The following is a 19,511-nucleotide window of genomic DNA, read 5'->3' on the forward strand; positions in this document are numbered from 1 at the left end:
GTGAAGGTAAGATGCTTACCTATTTTACCATTACATTTATTACTAATATGGGGAATTTTAAATGGAAAGAATCTGTGTAGCAAATTATGAACTGAGTTTTTACTATTTATTTGAGCACATCATTTTATTTTAACTTTAATATAATCTTTAAGGTGACTTTTAATGCCCTTGATTTTAAAGAGGTTAAGTGTCTAGCCTGTGTACATGGCATGTTAGCTGTATTGGAGAAGAGATCCAAAGGCACATCAGGCTAATTTCAGAATCCACATGTTTGTGCTTTTTACATTTCTAGACATCTTGCTGAAATACTTTATCTGTCTAAATAAATTTTTATGTTATCTAAGATTAAGACCAAGATGAAAAATGTACAACATCACTTACATGCCTGTTCTGCCTGTTAAAATCTCCAGGCTTCTTAGAGGCAGGAGAGCCTTGTTCAGTATTGTATCCCCAGCATTCAGCAAAAGGTTAAGCACTAAATGTTTATTAAATGAATGCTCTCTGGTACTAAGCAAATAATGAAGGTGATTATAACAGAAAGCATCTTATCATTCTACTCACAATGCATTAATAGACTCAAGAAGTTTTCTAGAGCTTGGTTTTTAAATTATTGAAATTCATCATTTCACAGACCAGTTCAGAGTAGCTATGATAGGCTGTCCATCCAGACAGCATCCACAGTCAACATTGTTACTGATTTTGAATTTGATCACTGGTAACTGGCTTGCATTTGACCCACACTAATTTGTTTCATAAATGGAAACTTTGTTGGAATTAAGTATTTTAGCAATGATGCAGCAACTTCAATGTAGTATGTAACTGAATGATAGATAAGGCTGCTCATCTAATTAGGTGTAGTACTTTTGTAAGAAGTTAAAGGAATGAAAATTGGAGATAAAATATTTCAAAGGTGGGGGGAAATTGAAAGAGTGATGTTACATCCAGGCTGTAGTAAGAGTGAGAATGTGGTTTTTACAGTTTTGGCAAAGACTTTCCTAATTGGAAGAGTGTGTGCGTGTATGTTGTGGGAGACATGCACAGTACACAGAAATAGGGCCAAGACAGCCAGCCAGGGCACATGCTGAAGGCCTTAGGTATCATGTTCAGGAATTTGAATTCATTTGCATAAGAGACCTGACGGCTTACACATAGGTGAGTGATGTGATTGGGTTTATGTTTTAAGAAGTACCCTTAAGTAGTATTTTGAAACCATGTTCAGGAGGTGGTGGGCAGTGAGAAAGGATGCTAGGTGAGAAGTAATGAGGACATTTGACCTGAAACCATGTGTTTATTTACATATTATTCTTTCAGCTCAATGACATCCTTGCCTTAAGGAAAGTAAACTGGGAAAGGAGTCAAAATGTTTAAAAATAGAACATCAGTATCGCATGATGGTGAAAGCATGAATTTTCCAGTCAGATTGATTGGGGTTTAAAAAAAAAAAAAGTCTCAGTTTGGGCCAGGTGCAGTGGTGCACACTTGTAATCCCATGGCTCCAGACATGGGGAGGCTGAGGCAGGAGGATTGTGAACTCAAAGCCAGCCTCAGTAAAAGCAAGGCACTGAGCAAGTCAGTGAGACCCTGTCTCTAGAGAAAATACAAAATAGGGTTGGGGATGTGGATCAGTGGTCAAGTGCCCCCGAGTTCAATCCCTAGTATTACAACAACAACAACAACTCAGTTTTGCTATTAGTGCAGGATATAGCTAAGGCAAATTTTGAGAAGCAGCAGAGCAGTGGGTCAGAGGGAGTCCTGAGGCCAGGATTCCTCTGTTGGAGGCATCTCTGAGCTCTACCACTCACCGGCTACCTAGTGTGATACCTCTGCATCTTAGTCTGTGAAATGAAGATGGTAGGGCTACCTACCTGCCGTGTCACTAGGTTGGTTAAGTAAGTTGAGAACAGAGTCGAATTCCTAGGAAGTGCTTGCTATCCATTGGCTGCTCTTAGTATGACTGAGCCTCTGCTTCTTTCAGTGTAAAATGAGGATTGCCCCTTTCTTACGGGGTGTCATGACATGAGTATGTCTAACACACAAAGGATGGTTACTGTCATTGACTGCATGTTAAAAGAAATAGCAGTTATTATTAAGTAATATTAAATGTTATATTTTTTAAAAGAAACGTATCCTTTGGGACTGACTGTGCAGTAGTAAAGGGTATTTTCTCCTCCTTTGAGCCCCACACATAGTGACTCAGCCTCTGCCCGTGCTGGCAGTACTTGCAGTCCTTAAGTGCTCACTTGATTAATACTCAGTGTGGGGAGGGTTTGTGTCTGGATGCTCCTGTGAGTGTGTGAAGGATGGGAAAAGGGTACTAATCATTTGGTAGATTGATTACATTTTAGGTAAATAAGTCATTTTTCCATATTGATGTGATTGAGATTCTGAGTCCAAGCCAACTCATCTGCTTCCAATCTTCATACACTAGTTTAGTTTACCATCTGTTAATTTGCAACATACACTGATATACTTTTATTCAGTGCTCTGGTATTCTCAAACAATCCTGTTGCCCTTTTGCTTACTGATTTCCTAGGTCTATATCAGAGCAATGATTAAGGATGATAGAACCCTAATTGGAAAATGCTGAACTCTTTGGTGGATTTATTAAAGATAAATTAAAAGTTTGAAAACTAGTGTTGTGACCCTGGGCTAGTTGTTTTACTTCTTGAGTCTACAGTTTCCTCATCTTTGAAATGATACAATTGTAATAAATGTCTCATATTTGCCATAAGCAGCAAACCAGCTGTAAAGTTCTGAAGTGTTTGTTTATAAAGTGCTTAGCACTATGCCTGGCATATAGGAAGAGCTCAATAAATATAAACTACTTTTAAAATCGTTACTCTTCCATTCATAAAGCTATATGAACATTGCCTATGTAGGAAAATGAGAGCATTGTATTGCTTAAATTCTTAAAACAGGCAATCTTTTCATATTGTTGTGCCATGCTTCCATTATCCTAATAAGCTAAAAAGATTTAGATCCTATGTTGGTTTCTAAATGCATGTATCTTTTAAAAGTCATTGAATGGCATATTTAAGATTGGTTCATTTCAATATATATACATTTTACTTAAAATAAAAAGAGCCATAAGTAAATATAAGCTCTAGTTAATGACATGGATGCTGAAATGTTTAGGGGAAATGTTTCTCTCTGTAACTGATTTTGAAATATATGAGAAATGAGATTTTTTTGAAGGATAGACATAGCAAATATATAGTAAAATATTAATTGTTGAATCCAGATGGTAAGTTTACGGTTATTCACTACATAATTATTTTTATGTATGATAAACTTTATAATACAATATTTAAGGAAATGGGAAGCAAACATTTATTTAGTTTTGATTGTGTATGAAGAGCAATGCTAGATTCTAGAAGATAAACACTACTGCTTTAAGGAACTCATAGTCCTGTTGGGAGATATAAGACTTTTGAATACTTGGCAATACTTTTGAAAACTAAAAGGCAATAATCCAGGTAAATTATGAAGGCTAGAATTTTTCATTCTCTGGCTCAGAGTTCCTGGGAGACGGGAACTAGTACCAAAGGTCAGCCAGTTCTCTTATGTAAAAAGCTTGATCCACTGAATGAGAAAATTGACAAACCGCACGTGTTAATGATTATTAAAATACAAGTTTTCATCTATAGATTCACAGTAGGTTTTTGTCATTCTGCACCTTCATCAACAGGGTAAACATAGGCAATCATTTGAGTTCTGCAATATTTTGGTTTTAGAAAGAGGGCTTCATTCCCAAGCAGGTTAGAAGCCACTGATGCAAACAAAAGTCCTCTCAGTTCAGAAGAAAGAGCTCTTCAGCTTGCTAGGGTCTGGCCAGGCTTCAAGAAGGAGATGGAATTTGAGCTCAGTGTTGGGGAATGGGTAGAATTTGAATAGGTCAAAAAGGGATGGAATGCATTCTAAATGAGGGAACAATAGGAACAAAGGTAGGATAGTTTGGGAGACTGTGAGGAGACCAGTTTAGCTGGAGAAGGAATTGATAGTAGATAAGGTTGGGAGGATCAGCTCCAGCCAAACAGTGGAGGACCCTGAACACTAGGCTAAGGAATTTGGACTTTGTGGTGGAATAGAGAAGCTAGTGAATGTTTTTGAGGAAGGGACTGATATGATAAAAGGGGTTAAGATTAATCTGGCATCAATTTCAAGGATAGATTTGATTGGGGGAGAGATGGGCTACAGGATGGTGGCTTGTGCAATCTGTACAGAGTTTATGTGATAGTTCAGGCAGCTAATGAGACACGAATGAGAGTCACTAAAAACAGGAAAGTAGAGTTGCAAAAGACACATCAAAGGTGCACTCCATCTTTACCATTAATTATCGCTTCTACAGACAGTGTCAGCTAGTCTAGCTCTCCACATAAGTCACTGTTAAATGTCACTACTACGCTTCCTGTGAATACCAGATTTTGGAATTGACTAACATTCAGTGTTGGTCTTGTATACCCTTAAGTTCAAGTTTAGTCAAAATGTGTTAATTTGATTTTCAGAAGGTCATACAGTTATGCCCTTTTGAAGAGCTTGTTTTTTTTTCTACCTTCTTCCAATACTTAAAGTCATCCTTTTTTTTTTTTTTAACATTTAGAGGGATGACAGGCCCTAGAACCAGTCCAAACATAGACACTTCATTTTCTTTTTTTTTTTTAAGAGAGAGAGAGAGAGAGAGAGAGAGAGAGAATTTTTTTTTAATATTTATTTTTTAGTTTTTGGCGGACACAACATCTTTGGTGGTATGTGGTGCTGAGGATCGAACCTGGACCCCATGCATGCCAGGTGAGAGCGCTACCGCTTGAGCCACATCCCCAGCCCACACCTAATTTTCTAAATGGGAATTAACTAAAAATAAAACATCTAGTTCATGGATTTATATATTTTTCAATGAGGAAATAGTTCAATGGCTACTGATAGTAATTAATTCAATCATGTGTTTTTAAAGCATGGCATCATAAAAAAATGTAGACATGTAGAAATGTGATTTTCCACTCTCCTGTTTTATGGAACAGTTTTATTCTTTCTCTTTCCATATGTCTTTAGTGCTATTGTCCCTTTTGGATCATTTGACAAAGATTTTAAAAGCATACATTTTCATTTCTGCCTTATGGTTTAAGAAAGAGAGTCTTTAAATCTGTGAGTTATATTGTCATTGGATCTAAACCATGACATTGGATGGTTGTGTTTTTCTTTAGTGATCTCAACAGCATAATCATGTGCAGAGTTGCTTTATGAAGGGCTCTTTTGAGGCATATTTGCAGTAATATTCAATATTTGCCTTTGGTTAGTCATGCTCCATGAATTATTATTAAATCTATGATAGTTTATTTCTCTTTTTACTGATTGAGGCAGGGTCTTCTCTAAACATACAAATGAATATTGATTGATATTATTTTATGCTAATGTGTCTTCTCTAAAAAGCACTTTCATTTTTTTAAAAAAAAAAGTATGTTACATGTGTTCTGTCAATGAGACACTTTGCAAGAACTTGCACATAAGTTCACCCACCGAATGATAATTTGGGAGGAACAAATCTCATGTTTCAGGAGTATTTTTAATTGCCCCTGTAATCATCTAATGGAATGAAATTTGTTGTAATCAGTTTTTTTACACATTTTTTTTTTTACCTTTAACCATTTCTACAATAAATACTGTATTCCAATTGCAAGGCAGGCATTGTGCTAAGTTCTAGAGAGATATAATAATGTAAAATGGTGTAACTCCTACCATGAAAAAGATTTATTATGCATTAAAATGAGTAAGACTATGAAAGACAAAATGAGGTAGAATCAGATAAAAAGGAGACACAAACACAAACTTAGAAGTTCAAGGGGAAAAAGTCATACCTGAGAAATAGGTCAAGGAAGACTTCTTGGAACACTTGGAATTTTGGTTGAAATTTCAAGTATATGACTTAGTCATGATGAAACTAGATAGACTAATGTCATGGGGTAAAGCACTAGCAAAATGGAAGCAAGGAGGAAGCTTTAAACATGTTATTTGGCCAGTTTGGCTTAAATGTCTGTGTAGGGATGTGTGGAGCTTTATTTGTGGAATGGGGATTATCGTATCATAGAAAAGTTAGGACAATTAGATAGGACAGTGTATTTTTAAATACTTTCATATTCTTGTAGATTACTAGCTTTTAGGCAAATATAAACTATGTGAGGGGAATGGGAAGTTAACAAAGAGGGGCTTTAATACATGATTAGGGAATAGAAACTTAATTCAGGAGAAAATGGAGAGCCTGCCAAAGACATCAGAGCAGGGGTGCCAGGCAAACCTAGGCTGTAAAAAGATAAAAATCTGCCTGAAGTAGGGAAAAATGGAAGCTGGAAGGCCAACCTGCGAACTTTTTTTTTTAAGAGAAGAGGTAGATGGTAATTGGGATAGTGGCCCTGAAATCACAACAACAGTTGTGAAAGATTAGAGAGATAGAATTTATAGTCTTGATGTGTTTGTCAATTTACCATCACTAAAACAAATTCCTAGGATAATCAACTTAAAAAGAAAAGAGGTCTATTTTAGCTCATAGGTTTGGAGGTCACAGTCCATAGTTTTGGTTGGTCCTGTTGCTTTTGAGTCTGTGACAAAAGCAGCACAGTATGGCAAGGAGTGTGTGGCAGAGCCAAATTATTCACCTCACTGTAGGAACAGAAGAAGAAGAAGGGGCAAGGTCCCTTTAAGGGCAGAACCCCAGGACCCAAAGACTGTCCACTAAGCCCCTCCTCTTAAAGGTTCCAAGACTTTCCAGTAGCACCACACCTTCAGAGAATACTTAAGATCCAAATTGAGGAAAGAAGAAGCAGGAGAAATCAGGATGGAAGGGAGACTTTCCGTCTATGTGACTGAGAACATTAAGCAAAAGAGAGATGAATACTATGGAGGGATATTTTATGTTCTGGTAGTTATTTGATATTGTATAATTGGGATGTCATGATTGGATGGTCCCTGCATATGTGGGGAGTGGGGGGATGTGCACACAGGTAAAGACTTAGAAGTTGTCTACATGAAGGTCATTTAAATAAAAATTAAAAAACTACAGTAAGAAAGAAATTATTGTGAAAGAAAATTCAGACAGGTATAGAGGAGGTGAAATTATAGAACCGTGGAATAAGCAAAAGAAGAAACTCTGGAGATAAAGAAATCTATTTGGAGAAAGAGGGAACTATTGCTGTATCAATCAATGAGACAATAGGCAAGGAGTAGAGCACATTCTTCAGAATAATGAAGAAAAATCAAGACTTAGGAATGTTTGTATTGGGCAATTATTAAAATAATAGCTGTAAAAGGCATGATACAAAGGAGTAAAGATAGAGGGCACATGCTAAGGATTGGAAAGTAAATTTTCAGGAAATTTGGCTATGAAAAATAAGTGTCATGGATAACAGAGAACCCAAAAGTAGGGAAGTGTTGGAGGTAGCTCTGTGATAGAGCACTTGTCTGCTCTGCTGGAGGCCCTGGATTTGATCCATGGCACCATAAATAAGTAATAATAGGAGAGACCTGTCTTCAGAAAAATGGGAAGCAACCTATTCATATGGAGTTATTGAGAATACCAAGAACCCAGATAATGGAATAGCATTGTAAAGAAGATATGGAAGAGAGAGCAAGAAAAAGAAAAGTGTAGATATTAAGCCCTGCTAAAGGAAAGGACACTTCCACTGAAATTACTGAGAAAAACTGGGAAATGTTGTGGGAACATGACAGATTTGATTCAGTTTCAGCATTCTTTACGAAATATTTGGTGAGAACATATGCTAAGAGAGTGGGGTATGGTTCAGGAGCCAGAGGGAAGTGGGAGAGACTCCATGGAGACCATTCCCAACAGTTGACAAGAGATGGAAAAGAGGGAATGTCAAGCAACAGAATGATTCAAGGGGGTGAAGAAAGATGGGATTTATGTGCACTCTGTCAGCATGCTCATCATGACCCATGCTACCTTGCTTCTCCATCCAGAACAGCAGCTGAAATGAAAGATTCCCCATCCTGGGATTAGAGTTTCCAAATAATCTAATTTGATGGTTGAGAAAATGGCATTCTCTGGTGGGGCTATGGCTCTGGATTCCAGTCTGAGCAAGTGAGACTAGTGATGCCAGAGTGGAGAATGGAGAGGGCTTTGGAAAGATGGAATATTCTAGAGAACGATAAAAGCCTGTCTGGTGAAAGTAAGCCCACGCAGGAAGTGAAAGGTGGAATGTCTTGGAGGTACTAAAGTTGTAGGCAGTGATACAGCTGAGCCATTTAATAACCAAAATTGGATGAAGGTAAGTCTCAGAGATGCAGGAGGAGTAGCGGGATGGTGAACTGAGGTTTTGAAGCCGCTGGCATTATAGCAGGAAGCAAAATTGAGAGGAACGCTGAGTTTGTGTCAAGCAGAGACATTGAAGAAAAGTCACTAGAAGAGCTTGGATGCAGGCTGGGGAGGATCTGCTGGTCATATTGGCCAGTGCCTTTCCTGTGTGTATCTAGACAACTTGTTCAAACCACAGCTGGCTCTCAGTCCAGCAGACAGGGCTACCCCTTGGGGATCAACTTGCTTTAACTGCTCTCTTAATTTATTGTGAGAAATATATCTAATCTAATGGACCTTGTCTCCTCTGATTGGCCTGTCATCTCCTTGGAGATTTATTTACATGACTGTAATATTCAAAGTACAACCAGAAGTTGCTGGATGGACATGGGATCATGGTGGAATGGCTTAATTGGATGGTCTTGATTGTTATGTCATCACGCTATGATGGATAATTCTTCACTTAAATTTATGGTGAAGGAAGACAGGTTCCTCATTTTCAGAGGCCAGCTTACCCTAAAGTGTGATAGAAAGAGATGGTTACATCTTTCCCCTGGATTCTTGATCCCAATTCTTTTGTATATTATCCTCATCTTCCTTCAGAAAGAGCATACACTGGCTTTACTGATGAAGGTACCAGTTTTCTTAATGTAATCACAATTTAGTCCTGCTTTCTTGAATTATCCCCAGGTTACCTTGATTTGATTTTAGCTATCCTGAGGCATTGCCTTATGTTTGATCTTAGAAAAGTCACTTCACTTTAGATTCTTCTCATTTACTTTTCAAAGAATAAGCTTAACTTTAATGTGATGCTTATGAGATTTTGACCCAATTAGCTGTATCTTAAAAATTGCTTTCTGGGGTAGGGATATAGCTCCATAATAAGGTGCTTGCCTGGCATGTGCAAGACCCAGGGTGCAATTCCCAGTACTGTTTAAAAAAAAAAGGAAAAGAAAGAAAAAAATAGGAAAACAAAGAAAAAAAATGCTTTGATTTCTCAAAATTAAATAATTAAAGAGATGATATAATAATAGTAGAGGGACTGACTATAAAAAGCATGGACTCTGGACCTAGTGTAGTACTAAATGATTTATAATAATTTATCTTTTATGGTTTTTATTGGTATATTTATAATTATGATAGTGGAATTCATTCATCCATATATGCAAATAATCTAATTTGATTAATATCATTCCCTACCTCTCCTCTTCCCACTCCATAACCCACTTTTTCTATTTTACTATTCTCTTCTATTTTTTAAATTAGTGCATTATAATTATAGATAAAAGTGGGATTCTTTGTGGTATATTTGTACATGCACATAGCATATGGGTCAATTCTATTTCCAAGTTCTTCCCTTTTTCTCCTTTTCTAACTCCCTCTCAATTCCTTTCCTCTATTCTACTGGTTTCCTTATATTTTCATTTATCTTTATTTAATTCTCTCATGAACATATTGTAATCCATATACAATCCCCACAAACAGGTGAGGAAGCTGAGGAGCACATAAGATTAGTAATTTATTCCATATTTACACCATTGGTGGCAAAGCTAGACTGAAATTCAATTGATAATTCCAAAGCTGGTACTTTCAACTCTTTATTCAGTATTACTACCTGGCATTACTCTCTAGCAGAAAAGAAAAGGGCATCCAGCCCAAAAGAAGAACAACACTACTAGGACTCTTTGTGTTAATGGTGATAATGAATGTAGGTTCAGCTCCTACTTGATTCCAGGTACTTTACATAGATTTTTAGGAATCCTTATTGCATTCTTGTAATGAAGATAAAAGGCTTTTAATTTTGCACACAAGGTAATTAAACTCAAAGAATCAAATGTGTTTTAATAAGTCTTAGAGCATTTAATTGCATTCTCTGACTCTTAACACCAAAGCTTGAAGGCATTGATTGAAAGTTGGAACTCTGGATGGGTGATACTCTGGAGAGTTTCCCTGCATAACTCAAGCCTAGAGTATGGGGCCAGTTAAAGGAGTCTGGGGGACCACGGAGATTAAAGGGACAAAGAGGAGGAATTTCTGAAGTTTGTAAAGGATGCGTATGAGTAGGTCCTTAAATAGATCAGATGGAAGATTGGAAACTTGAGAAAAAAACAGACATATTTGAATGTGGGCAAACAAGAACAAAAAAATTCAGTCTCTTTTCTAATAGTCTGATAGTAAATGACAAAAAAAAATGTCAGGGAGGTAATACTGGATATTTAGAGAAGCATAGATCACTCACAGATTTTGCTTTTCAAACAGGTAGCTTAGATGGGATAGCTGTTCCCAGCTGTTACACTACCTTAAATATCTAAAACTTAAAAAACTTCATGATGTGATGTTTTTAAGTTCAAAGTCTTGGAGAGGTGGTCCATTATGTCATCTGTAGCCTACTGGTAAATGTGCTCATACTAGTGGGGATGAAATGGGTAACCTTTTGTTTGCTAGATTATTTTTGTCCTTATAATTCTACTCTAAGTAGGTATATAGTTGGCAACAACAAAGCCAGCATAGTCTCTGTTCTTTCTGACTTTCCCTTGGACACTATTTTACATCCCAATAAATCAGTAGTCTTTTTAGCATCTGGTCCCTGGCGATCAAAGTATTCAATTACAGGACCTGATACAATCATGAATATCCTGGTAGTTACTTTAAGTACATCCTCTTCCCTTCAACAGTGAACCTTTTTAAAAATTGGATTCATTGGGAGCCTTTATTCCTCAGTGTATAGATGGGTATATTTGAACAAAGGCAAAAAGCAATGAACTTGGATCCTAAAAGAAAACCTATCATCTTCCCTTCCTTTCTATTCTTTTTGCCTAGTTTTAATGGATTTCAAGTATAACAATGTGCCTCTTGGGAGTGACAGTTACATTTGATTAAACTAATCACATGGAGAAGAGCTGGTGTAGGTTTTAGGGGTACAGGGATTGATGTTATAGGCAAGCTCTTACAAAGCAATTGTGTAGTCTAATCAATAGAATCATAGACCGTAGATTTTGCAGACTTAGAAAGTAATTTGGAATAACACTCTACACAGTACAAGAATTCCCTTTTTCTCTTTTCCCAACACTTGGGCATGAAACTTCTGCTTCAGATCTTCCAGCAAGTTTACTACACTGCAAGCTCTGAGAATCTTGGAGAGCAGGCAGGGAGTGCTGGGGTTTCATTTTCCATTCTACCACAGTATGTGACACTGTGACTCCGCTGCCTTGCTCTCGTAGAGTGGCTCTAACAATGGGAAGTGCCATTTGTCATCATTATCCAAGCTTTGTTTGTGGTCCTTGGAGTAAAATCACATTGAAAATTAATATTTATTTTTGTCTCTTCTTCTGTGGCTTTGGGCAATTTCCTACCCTCTCTGGTTTCAATTTTTGCATGCAAAACAAGAAAACAATACCTGACCAGGGAGTTTATGAATGAATTCTGAGATCTACGTATAGAGTTGTCTTGAAGAATTAATGTCTATAAAGACTGACACAGAGTAGGCACTATACATGACCTGCTTCCATCACACCTTATTCTAATCTTTTGCTAAGCTGGTGGGGTTTGATTCTGAGTTCAGAATCCCAGTAGTTATCTGTCCAGCACAGAGTAATATAGAACGATTGTTTTTATGTGTACAAAGCATTACATGTGTTCTTTTTTAAGTGGGATAAGGTGTGATGTGGACAGTTGGGGAGGTCTCTTTGAAACTGCACTAGTCGTGGAATACTGGCGTTCCTAAAGCCCTGGCAGTACAGTGGTTCTGAAGAGCAAGATCATTAGGTTGCTGGTGGCATGGAGAAAGAAGGGAAATACAGGCTTATGTCAGAATTTGTTAACATCAATTAAGACTTCTAACCCAAAACAACTGGCAGAAAAGCAAAAACTTCAGTTACAACTTCAGTTTCACTGTTGTGTGGTCTACATGAAAACAATCAGGCCCAGTGATTTCATTAGTCTCCCTGTTTTTTTTTCCCCCCAACCTTGTTTAGAACCCATCTAAATAATTAATTTTTTTGAAAGTGACTATCTGATACATCTATTTATAATGCTTATTTGAAAACTACTCATTATGCTTTTGTAAAATACTAGGAGTGGAATGAATCTGTCTTCTACTTGGTATTTCTTAGAGCTCGGCCATGTTGGAAGAAGGAAGAGCTACATTTCTCTGTCATCTTCTCAGCTTTCAGAATATGTTCACTTTGTGAGCAAAGCCTCCCTGATTATTTTCTTGTTGAAGTTTTCAATTCAGGAAGCATACCAGGAATTTTTAGGTTGCCTTTAAAAATTACTGTCCCCTTTCTGAAAAACCTATTAATGGGGAACGAGTAACTTCCACAAAGTAGGGTAGGCAAGTTCCAAAGCTGGCCTTTGATCAGAAGTTTCCAGGAAAAACAAATAATCGTAGCTCCTCCTTTGAAAACTAGGGAGGAAAAAGGTAGATGTTCTGAGATGGTCTGGCTCATTTGGTGGAGTACAATAATTCAATTAATCTATCAGGGGAGAGGATTACTTTGGAGACTCTATAGCATAAATTTCCTGCTTTACCAAAAGGAACTTTATCAAAGATCATTTGTATATAATTAATCCATAAACTGTCTCCTCTCCTTCATTCTATTTTGAGGTGGAAAACTTCATTTGTTCTTCGTAGTGTGTTGTTTCTGGGACTAAGTATATATAAAATTTTGATGAATTGGCAGTTTTATCTGACTTGGTGATAGTTCTCAATTTAATGGATTACTGTCTTTGATTCCTGCTACATAATGTGATAAAGCATGTGTGTGCACCTCTGTGGTATGTATGTACATACCTCAAGTGTCTTGAAATCTTGCTGGTGTTTAGACAGCAAATTATTTCCCCCTGCTTCAATTCATTTTGTTTTATCTTTTTGACTGGCCAAATAATAAAGATTTTTCTATAAATGCCAGGGAATATTCCCTATCACATTTGAAAGGTATTATCTATTAATATTATTTAGTAAATATATAAGAGAACAATGAGTTTACTTGTAAAGTGTTGCTTTTAAAAGGTAACTTGTAATAATAGGTTGCTTTCTTTTAAAAATTTTTAATTGTAGATGGACACAATACCTTTATTTTATTTACTTATTTTTATGAAATTCTGAGGAGCAAACCTAGTACCTCATGCATGCTAGGCAAGCACTGTTCCACTGAACTACAATATCAGCCCCGTAGATTGCTTTCTTAGGGGAAAAGACATGATTTTTTTTTTTTTAGAAGAGATTCTATCAAGAATATTAACCTGATTTATATTCCAGTGGGAAAAGGTGAATTTCTTGCCATTATTTGAATGTTGTACCACGCCTTTACAAACAACTATTAATTGGATATATGATGTATGTTTATTTTTGTAGTTAAAACAGAGCCAATGAGCAGCAGCGAAATAGCTTCAACAACAGCAGACGGGTCTTTAGACAATTTCTCAGGTTCAGGTAAGGAACATATATTAGATTTTCACACTAATATTCAATATTATTCTAATGTATTTATATAGATGCCCGTGTACATACATATAAATATACATATAAATTATAGCTTTGCTCAGAATCACATATGACCAAATTTGGATATTTTTATTCAGTGTGATGAACTGTTTCTCCATTTAGATCTTGTTTGTATCCTTTCTCCCATCATGTGAATTTGGGCTGGCAGAATCTGACCTTTACTTCTTGAATAGACTTGCCCAACATCCTTTTAAATAATTATCATGTAAATAATATAGCTAAGTTAAATAGACTCTGTGAAACAGTATTAAATTCTTAAGTCATATTTTATCTCTTTCCCATTAATAGAATCTGTCTCTGCTAAAGGAAATGGCCAAGTTTTATATCTGTCATGACAAGATTACTGACAAGAAGGTAGTGTAGTGATGAAATAACTGTGAGATACTATTTGCCAAGTTATCCAGCTTACACTATTTAATTTAAAAGTTCTTTATATCAAAGATATTTTTAAAATTTTCAACCCTTCTCATAATATCTGCTATATTTATAAGACCTCTCAGTCAGAAATGCTGTACTTTCATGAATTTGTGACTGATTTAATCTAGCTCTCAGGGTTACATATTTAATATACATCACAACTAAAGGGGATTATATAGAGAGATAAAATTAAATGCAAATGTACACTTCATCAATACTAATGATACCAGGTAAGAAACAATAAAGAAATAAGAAAGCATAATATTATATCCATTTGTTCTTTTGGAAAACATTTTTTGGATTTTGACTGAAGCCAGACAGTGTGCTCAGACCTACTATGAATGCATAGATGTATGGAAATGGTCTTAGTTCAGGGCATGATGGAGTGAACAAATGACCAAACCTTCATAGAGCTGTTTGGTAATGTCAGAGGGAATACTGAGAAGCCCTAAGAACAGGAAGAGACCCAGTGGAGACCAGGCTGGGATGGGCTGGTCAGGGAAGGTGTCCAGAATAGGTGGCTTCACTCTATTAAAAAAAAAAAAAAAAGAGTGGGAAGAAAGCACATGTAGAACTAGAGATGGGGATGTTGGACAGATGGGCCCCTCTATTGGCAGGGACCACAGTACATAGTGCGTGCAGCTTGGGAAAACTAATGGTTCAGCATTCTTAGTTTGTATATGAACAGCAAGGATGTGCTGCAGAGGGAGGCCAGAGTCTGAAGAGGCTTGTATGCCCTCCACAGAGTTTGTTTCATCCTAAGTGCAATGGGAAGCATCACAGGAAGAGATTTCATGTTTATATTCATAATCCAGAGCCATGATTGTTGGGCAGGATGGTTTTGGGATGCTTAACTGGAGAGGCCAATTAGAGGATTTTTTATATTAACTTGGGCAAGAAATATTGAAGACAACATAAATGTTGTCCCTAAGTATGGGAAGGAGGGATTTAGTGTATTTATGAAGTGAGATTCATAGTCATTAGTGATGAACGGACATGGGAGGTGAGTGTGGCTGAGAGAAAGGAGCTAGGAAATAGGAGAAAAATTGACAAAGAAAAATGGTGACCTCAGTTTTGGGCATGTTGAATATGAGATATCATCTACCTGAAGATGTCAAGTGGGATTGGAGCCCAGGAAAGATTTGAAAAGGGAATTTTGAAACGATACTGGAGATTAAAGTTAGCAGGCAATAATAGGGTTCAGAAAGAACCCAGGGAAAACACACATACACACTCATATATGAAATAGTTGGGTAGAGGATCAAATGGAAACAGGAGTGATTGGGGAAGAAGAGAAAGCATTGAATAGAAGTGAAGGAAGGGAAGAATGTCAAGGAAGCACTGTCTACATGACAGATTCATATGCAGCTTTTTTAAATGACGTGAGAAAAGGTTAACTCTAAAGTAAAAAGCAGGTTACATGAGAATAACATGTATAGACTTATCAGTTAAGTTTCAAAAGAAAGGCATTTATGTGTATAGATGTGTGCCTCTGTGTATGGGTACAAAAATTAACAGTGACACTCTCTGGGTGGAAGAATAAAATTTGAATTTCATTCTTTATGATTTTGGGTATTTTTTCCCTAAATATCTTTTTTATTACAATGCAGTGTGTGACATTTGTATTTTTCAAAAGTAACAATTTTTAAGTATAAGTTAAACATATGCTACAAAGAGATAATTGCTTTTTGAAGGTATATGCAGATAATAGTATTGCAACACTGTTTCTCCCGATTTTGATAATGTGCTATGGTAAAGGGATGCCTTGTTTAAAGAAATAAAAACTGAAATATTTATGAGGACAGGAAAATCATTTGGGTAACTCTCATATGTGTTGACATAGGTAGGGAGACATTGGTTGTTCATATGCTCCCAAGGCTCTGCAGGAAATGCCATTTGAAGTTCACTAATGGTGATGTGACTGTATTATTTACTTTGATAGATGATCTGGAGACATTCCCTTTGCTGTAGGTTATTCTAGTCCCAGGAAATTAAAATTAATCTGGATTTCTGGATTATTATTTAAAATATCAAAAGAGTTTTAGGCCACACACACACACCAACACACCAACACACACACACACACACACACACACACACATTTATATATTTATTTATTTATTCATTTCTGGGAAACTCCCCCCAAATGTGAGATTTACATGTGTATATATTCACATAAACACAGTGTATTGAGTATAAAGATTATATAATATAATGGTAGAGAATTTGGGTGAAGGCTATCTGGGAAGTTTTCATATTATTCTTGTGACTTCTCTACAAGACTCAAATTAGGACAAAGTCAAAACAAATTAAAAGCACCAGTGGATGTAGCCTGTGGCAGTTTTTGTGGAGTGGGGGGGCTTTACTTTTTCTTTCCCCAACTGGATCACACATCCAGTTTTACACATCCCATTTCTGCATGCCCAACCGAGTGTTCCTAGTGTGTAGCAGGTGGTCATCAAGGTGGCTGAGTGGGTGGGTGACTGGGAGAACAAGGTGAGGAAGAAAAAGAGATCTTTCAAGCACATGGTGGTGAAAGGAGGGGAAGAAAAGTCAGTTTTGGTAAAGAAAGGGATGACATTAAGAAGGTCAGGGAGGCTTTATGCTGCAGACACAGAATTTATAGGTAATCAATGAAGGAAAGTCCCGGATGGGACAGCAATAGCTTCAACCCAAAACAGAGGTGGGTCAGCTTAGGAAAGGAAGACTCCTCCACTGTGGAAGATGAAGTGGAAGGTAATGCAGAAGAATTTGAAGTGGAAGAGGGGCAATGTGCTGAGAGAACTCCTGTCTGATTCCTCTAAAAGTCTACTGTCTGTAGTTAGTTCTCCAAACTTCCCTTCCTTATCCTTCATACTACTTTTCAAATTATGTTTTAGTATCTGCCTTCCTGCTAAACTATAGCCTTATGAGAATAAAGATTCTGTATGGGTCTTTTCCAACCTGATCATAGAAAACGCTCAGTAAATGTCTGCTAAGCGGATGAATGAATTGGCCAATGTGCTTATGGCTTGAGACCATGGAATGGAGAAAAAAAGGGTCTGGATGATCTATGAACTTAATTACTGAAGTAGGAGGCTGGACAGAAGACCTAGAAAGACTGAGAAAAGTGTTGAATGTACCACCCAGGGTAATGTTGGGGCTCATCTGGAGATGCAGCCAAATACTAAAGGTCTAGGAGGTGGATCATTCATGCAAGTGGGAAAGAGCTCTCAGGAACCTCAGAGAGAGAGTGTTTCTGCAGGAGAGCAGGAAACCAATGCTTTGAAGAAGCAGTGAAGATACGTTTTCCAGGGTCTTTATGATACCTAGAATCTGGGATAAAGTACACCTTCTACTTGGAAAAGATATGCAGGAGAATCAAGGGCTTAGGAAACCAGCCTAGAGGGAGGTGGAGGGATAGTTTGGGCAAAATCTAGAAAGGGTCTTGCTTTCCACAGATGGATTAGCTGTGTCCAACACGGTGTTAAGAATCAGGTAGGGAGTTGGGTCAAGGCATAGGAAGCACAGAGATCATGGAGGTGTCTATTCTTGTACAGTCTTTCACATTTTTTCTCCCTGCTTGCCTCCTTCCTTCCTTTTCTCCTAATGAGAAAAAAAAATACAAAAATCAAGGAATGTTAGGATGGCTGTGAATAGGGCTTTGGATTTATAAAAGAAAGAAATCTCTAAACCTCTAACGCCAAAATGATCTTTACCTCTGCGGTAACCATTCCTACTTTCTTGTCCATGATGGCTTAAAAATTTGTGTGCACCCAAAAATGCCCATCCCAACTGCTCTTGTATCTTTAGAAATAAGACATAAAAAGAAGAAATGGAGCCACTCTGATATTGGGAATAGTAACCCCGCCTCTGGCTGTTAAGGAATTATATTATTTCCAAAGCACTAAGGAGGCCTCAAAGGTTCCTGAGTCCCTCGGGTATCCTGGTGTGGGGAGACTGGTTGGTTTTCTAGGCATGTGGCTGACTTAAAAATTATAAGGTGGTTTATCATGTTTTTAAAGCATAATGATGTTTTGCTCATTCTTTGCCAACAGAAAGCAATATAGGGATGATTTAAATTTTAAGAATCACAAGGATTGAAAATAATGCACATACTCTAATATCTTTGCATGTCACTTTTGCCATTTTCCCAAAGTCTAAATGTGTCATTAAGTGGACAGGATGCTAGTCAATGATATTGATTACACAAAGTTGATGTCCAATGATATTAGAAAAAGGAAAACAGAAACAAGAATACTTCTGGAAGAGGAAAAAAATATGAATGATATATACAGTTGTAAGATTTTTAATAGGTCATAAAAAGACACAACTCTGTGGGTCCTAATCATTAAGTCAGCAGTTCTTTGTCAAATACCTGCTATATGTGGGAATATAGCAGTGAGATGGTGGACAGGTCCCAGCCTTCATGGAGCTCGTATTTCTATGGAAGAGCCAGATAATATGTAGATGAGTGGTGAATCTTCCCTGCCTAACTCAGCCTGTGAAAAGTGCTATGAAGAAAATGAAAAGTCATCAAAGAATATAGTGGAAGGGTGGGTGGAGAACTCTTAGAGAGGAGATCTCCAAGGAGGAGGTATCAGAACAGAGATTTTGGTGAAGTGAGGGAGGTCGTAGGGAGTTGAAGGTAAGGAGGGTTGTAACAGATCTGATTCATGTTGTGAAGGAGATCACTGTTTGTTACATGGAAAAGGCATTGTGGGGTGAAGGATGGAAAAGGCCAGGTGGAAATAGGGAGACGGATATTTCCCTAGCCTGAAAAATGATGTCTGTGTTAGCTCATGTTAGCTGTATTAGCTCCTAGAAGAGCTGCTAGAGGTAGGATTAAATGTTCCAGGATTTTGTTCGGGGAAAGAAGTAGAGGAGAAAGGGAAGAAAGGCAGGTTAGGTTAATTGGCAGTCTCATGACATATGAGCAAGGCCATCAGCAGAGTAGCAGGTCTTCCAGGAACAGGCCTCCCTTCCTATCCCCAGCATTGTTATTGGCCAGGAGAAGCCCTTCCCTATGTGGCCTCAATGAATTTATATGGATGGATTTCAGAGCTCAGTGGCTGGGCGTTTGGTCAGTTATACACCCTACAGCAGGAGACATGAGAGGTGCATTTTCTGGTTGCCACAGTGTTTGCCACAGTGTTGGAGATTGGAATGGGTAGTAGATGAATCAAAGTGAGAAGTTGTCAGATTCAGGGTATTTTTTGGAGAGAGAGCCAACAGGACTTAATGATGAAGGAGTATATGAATGTGAGGGAAAGAGAAGGATCAAGACCTACTTCCAGACTTTTTTTTTTT

At 37.4% G+C, this 19,511-nt stretch overlaps 1 protein-coding gene across 10 annotated transcripts in view; it reads left to right on the top strand.

Moving 5' to 3' along the window:
• Positions 1 to 19,511, top strand: part of Eya1 (EYA transcriptional coactivator and phosphatase 1) — a 151,109-nt gene that overhangs the window by 14,004 nt on the left and 117,594 nt on the right. For 8 of the 10 annotated variants that reach the window (XM_026397289.2, XM_026397298.2, XM_026397292.2 and 5 more), the window contains one exon: positions 13,656 to 13,733. The exons of the other annotated variants lie outside the window; for them this stretch is intronic. In XM_026397289.2, the coding sequence (XP_026253074.2) occupies positions 13,656 to 13,733 (78 nt within the window). The remainder of the gene's footprint in view (positions 1 to 13,655; positions 13,734 to 19,511) is intronic. 10 annotated transcript variants of the gene reach the window in all.

The sequence above is a fragment of the Urocitellus parryii genome, chromosome 7 (assembly GCF_045843805.1).
Source record: "Urocitellus parryii isolate mUroPar1 chromosome 7, mUroPar1.hap1, whole genome shotgun sequence".
Taxonomy (NCBI): Eukaryota; Metazoa; Chordata; class Mammalia; order Rodentia; family Sciuridae; genus Urocitellus; species Urocitellus parryii.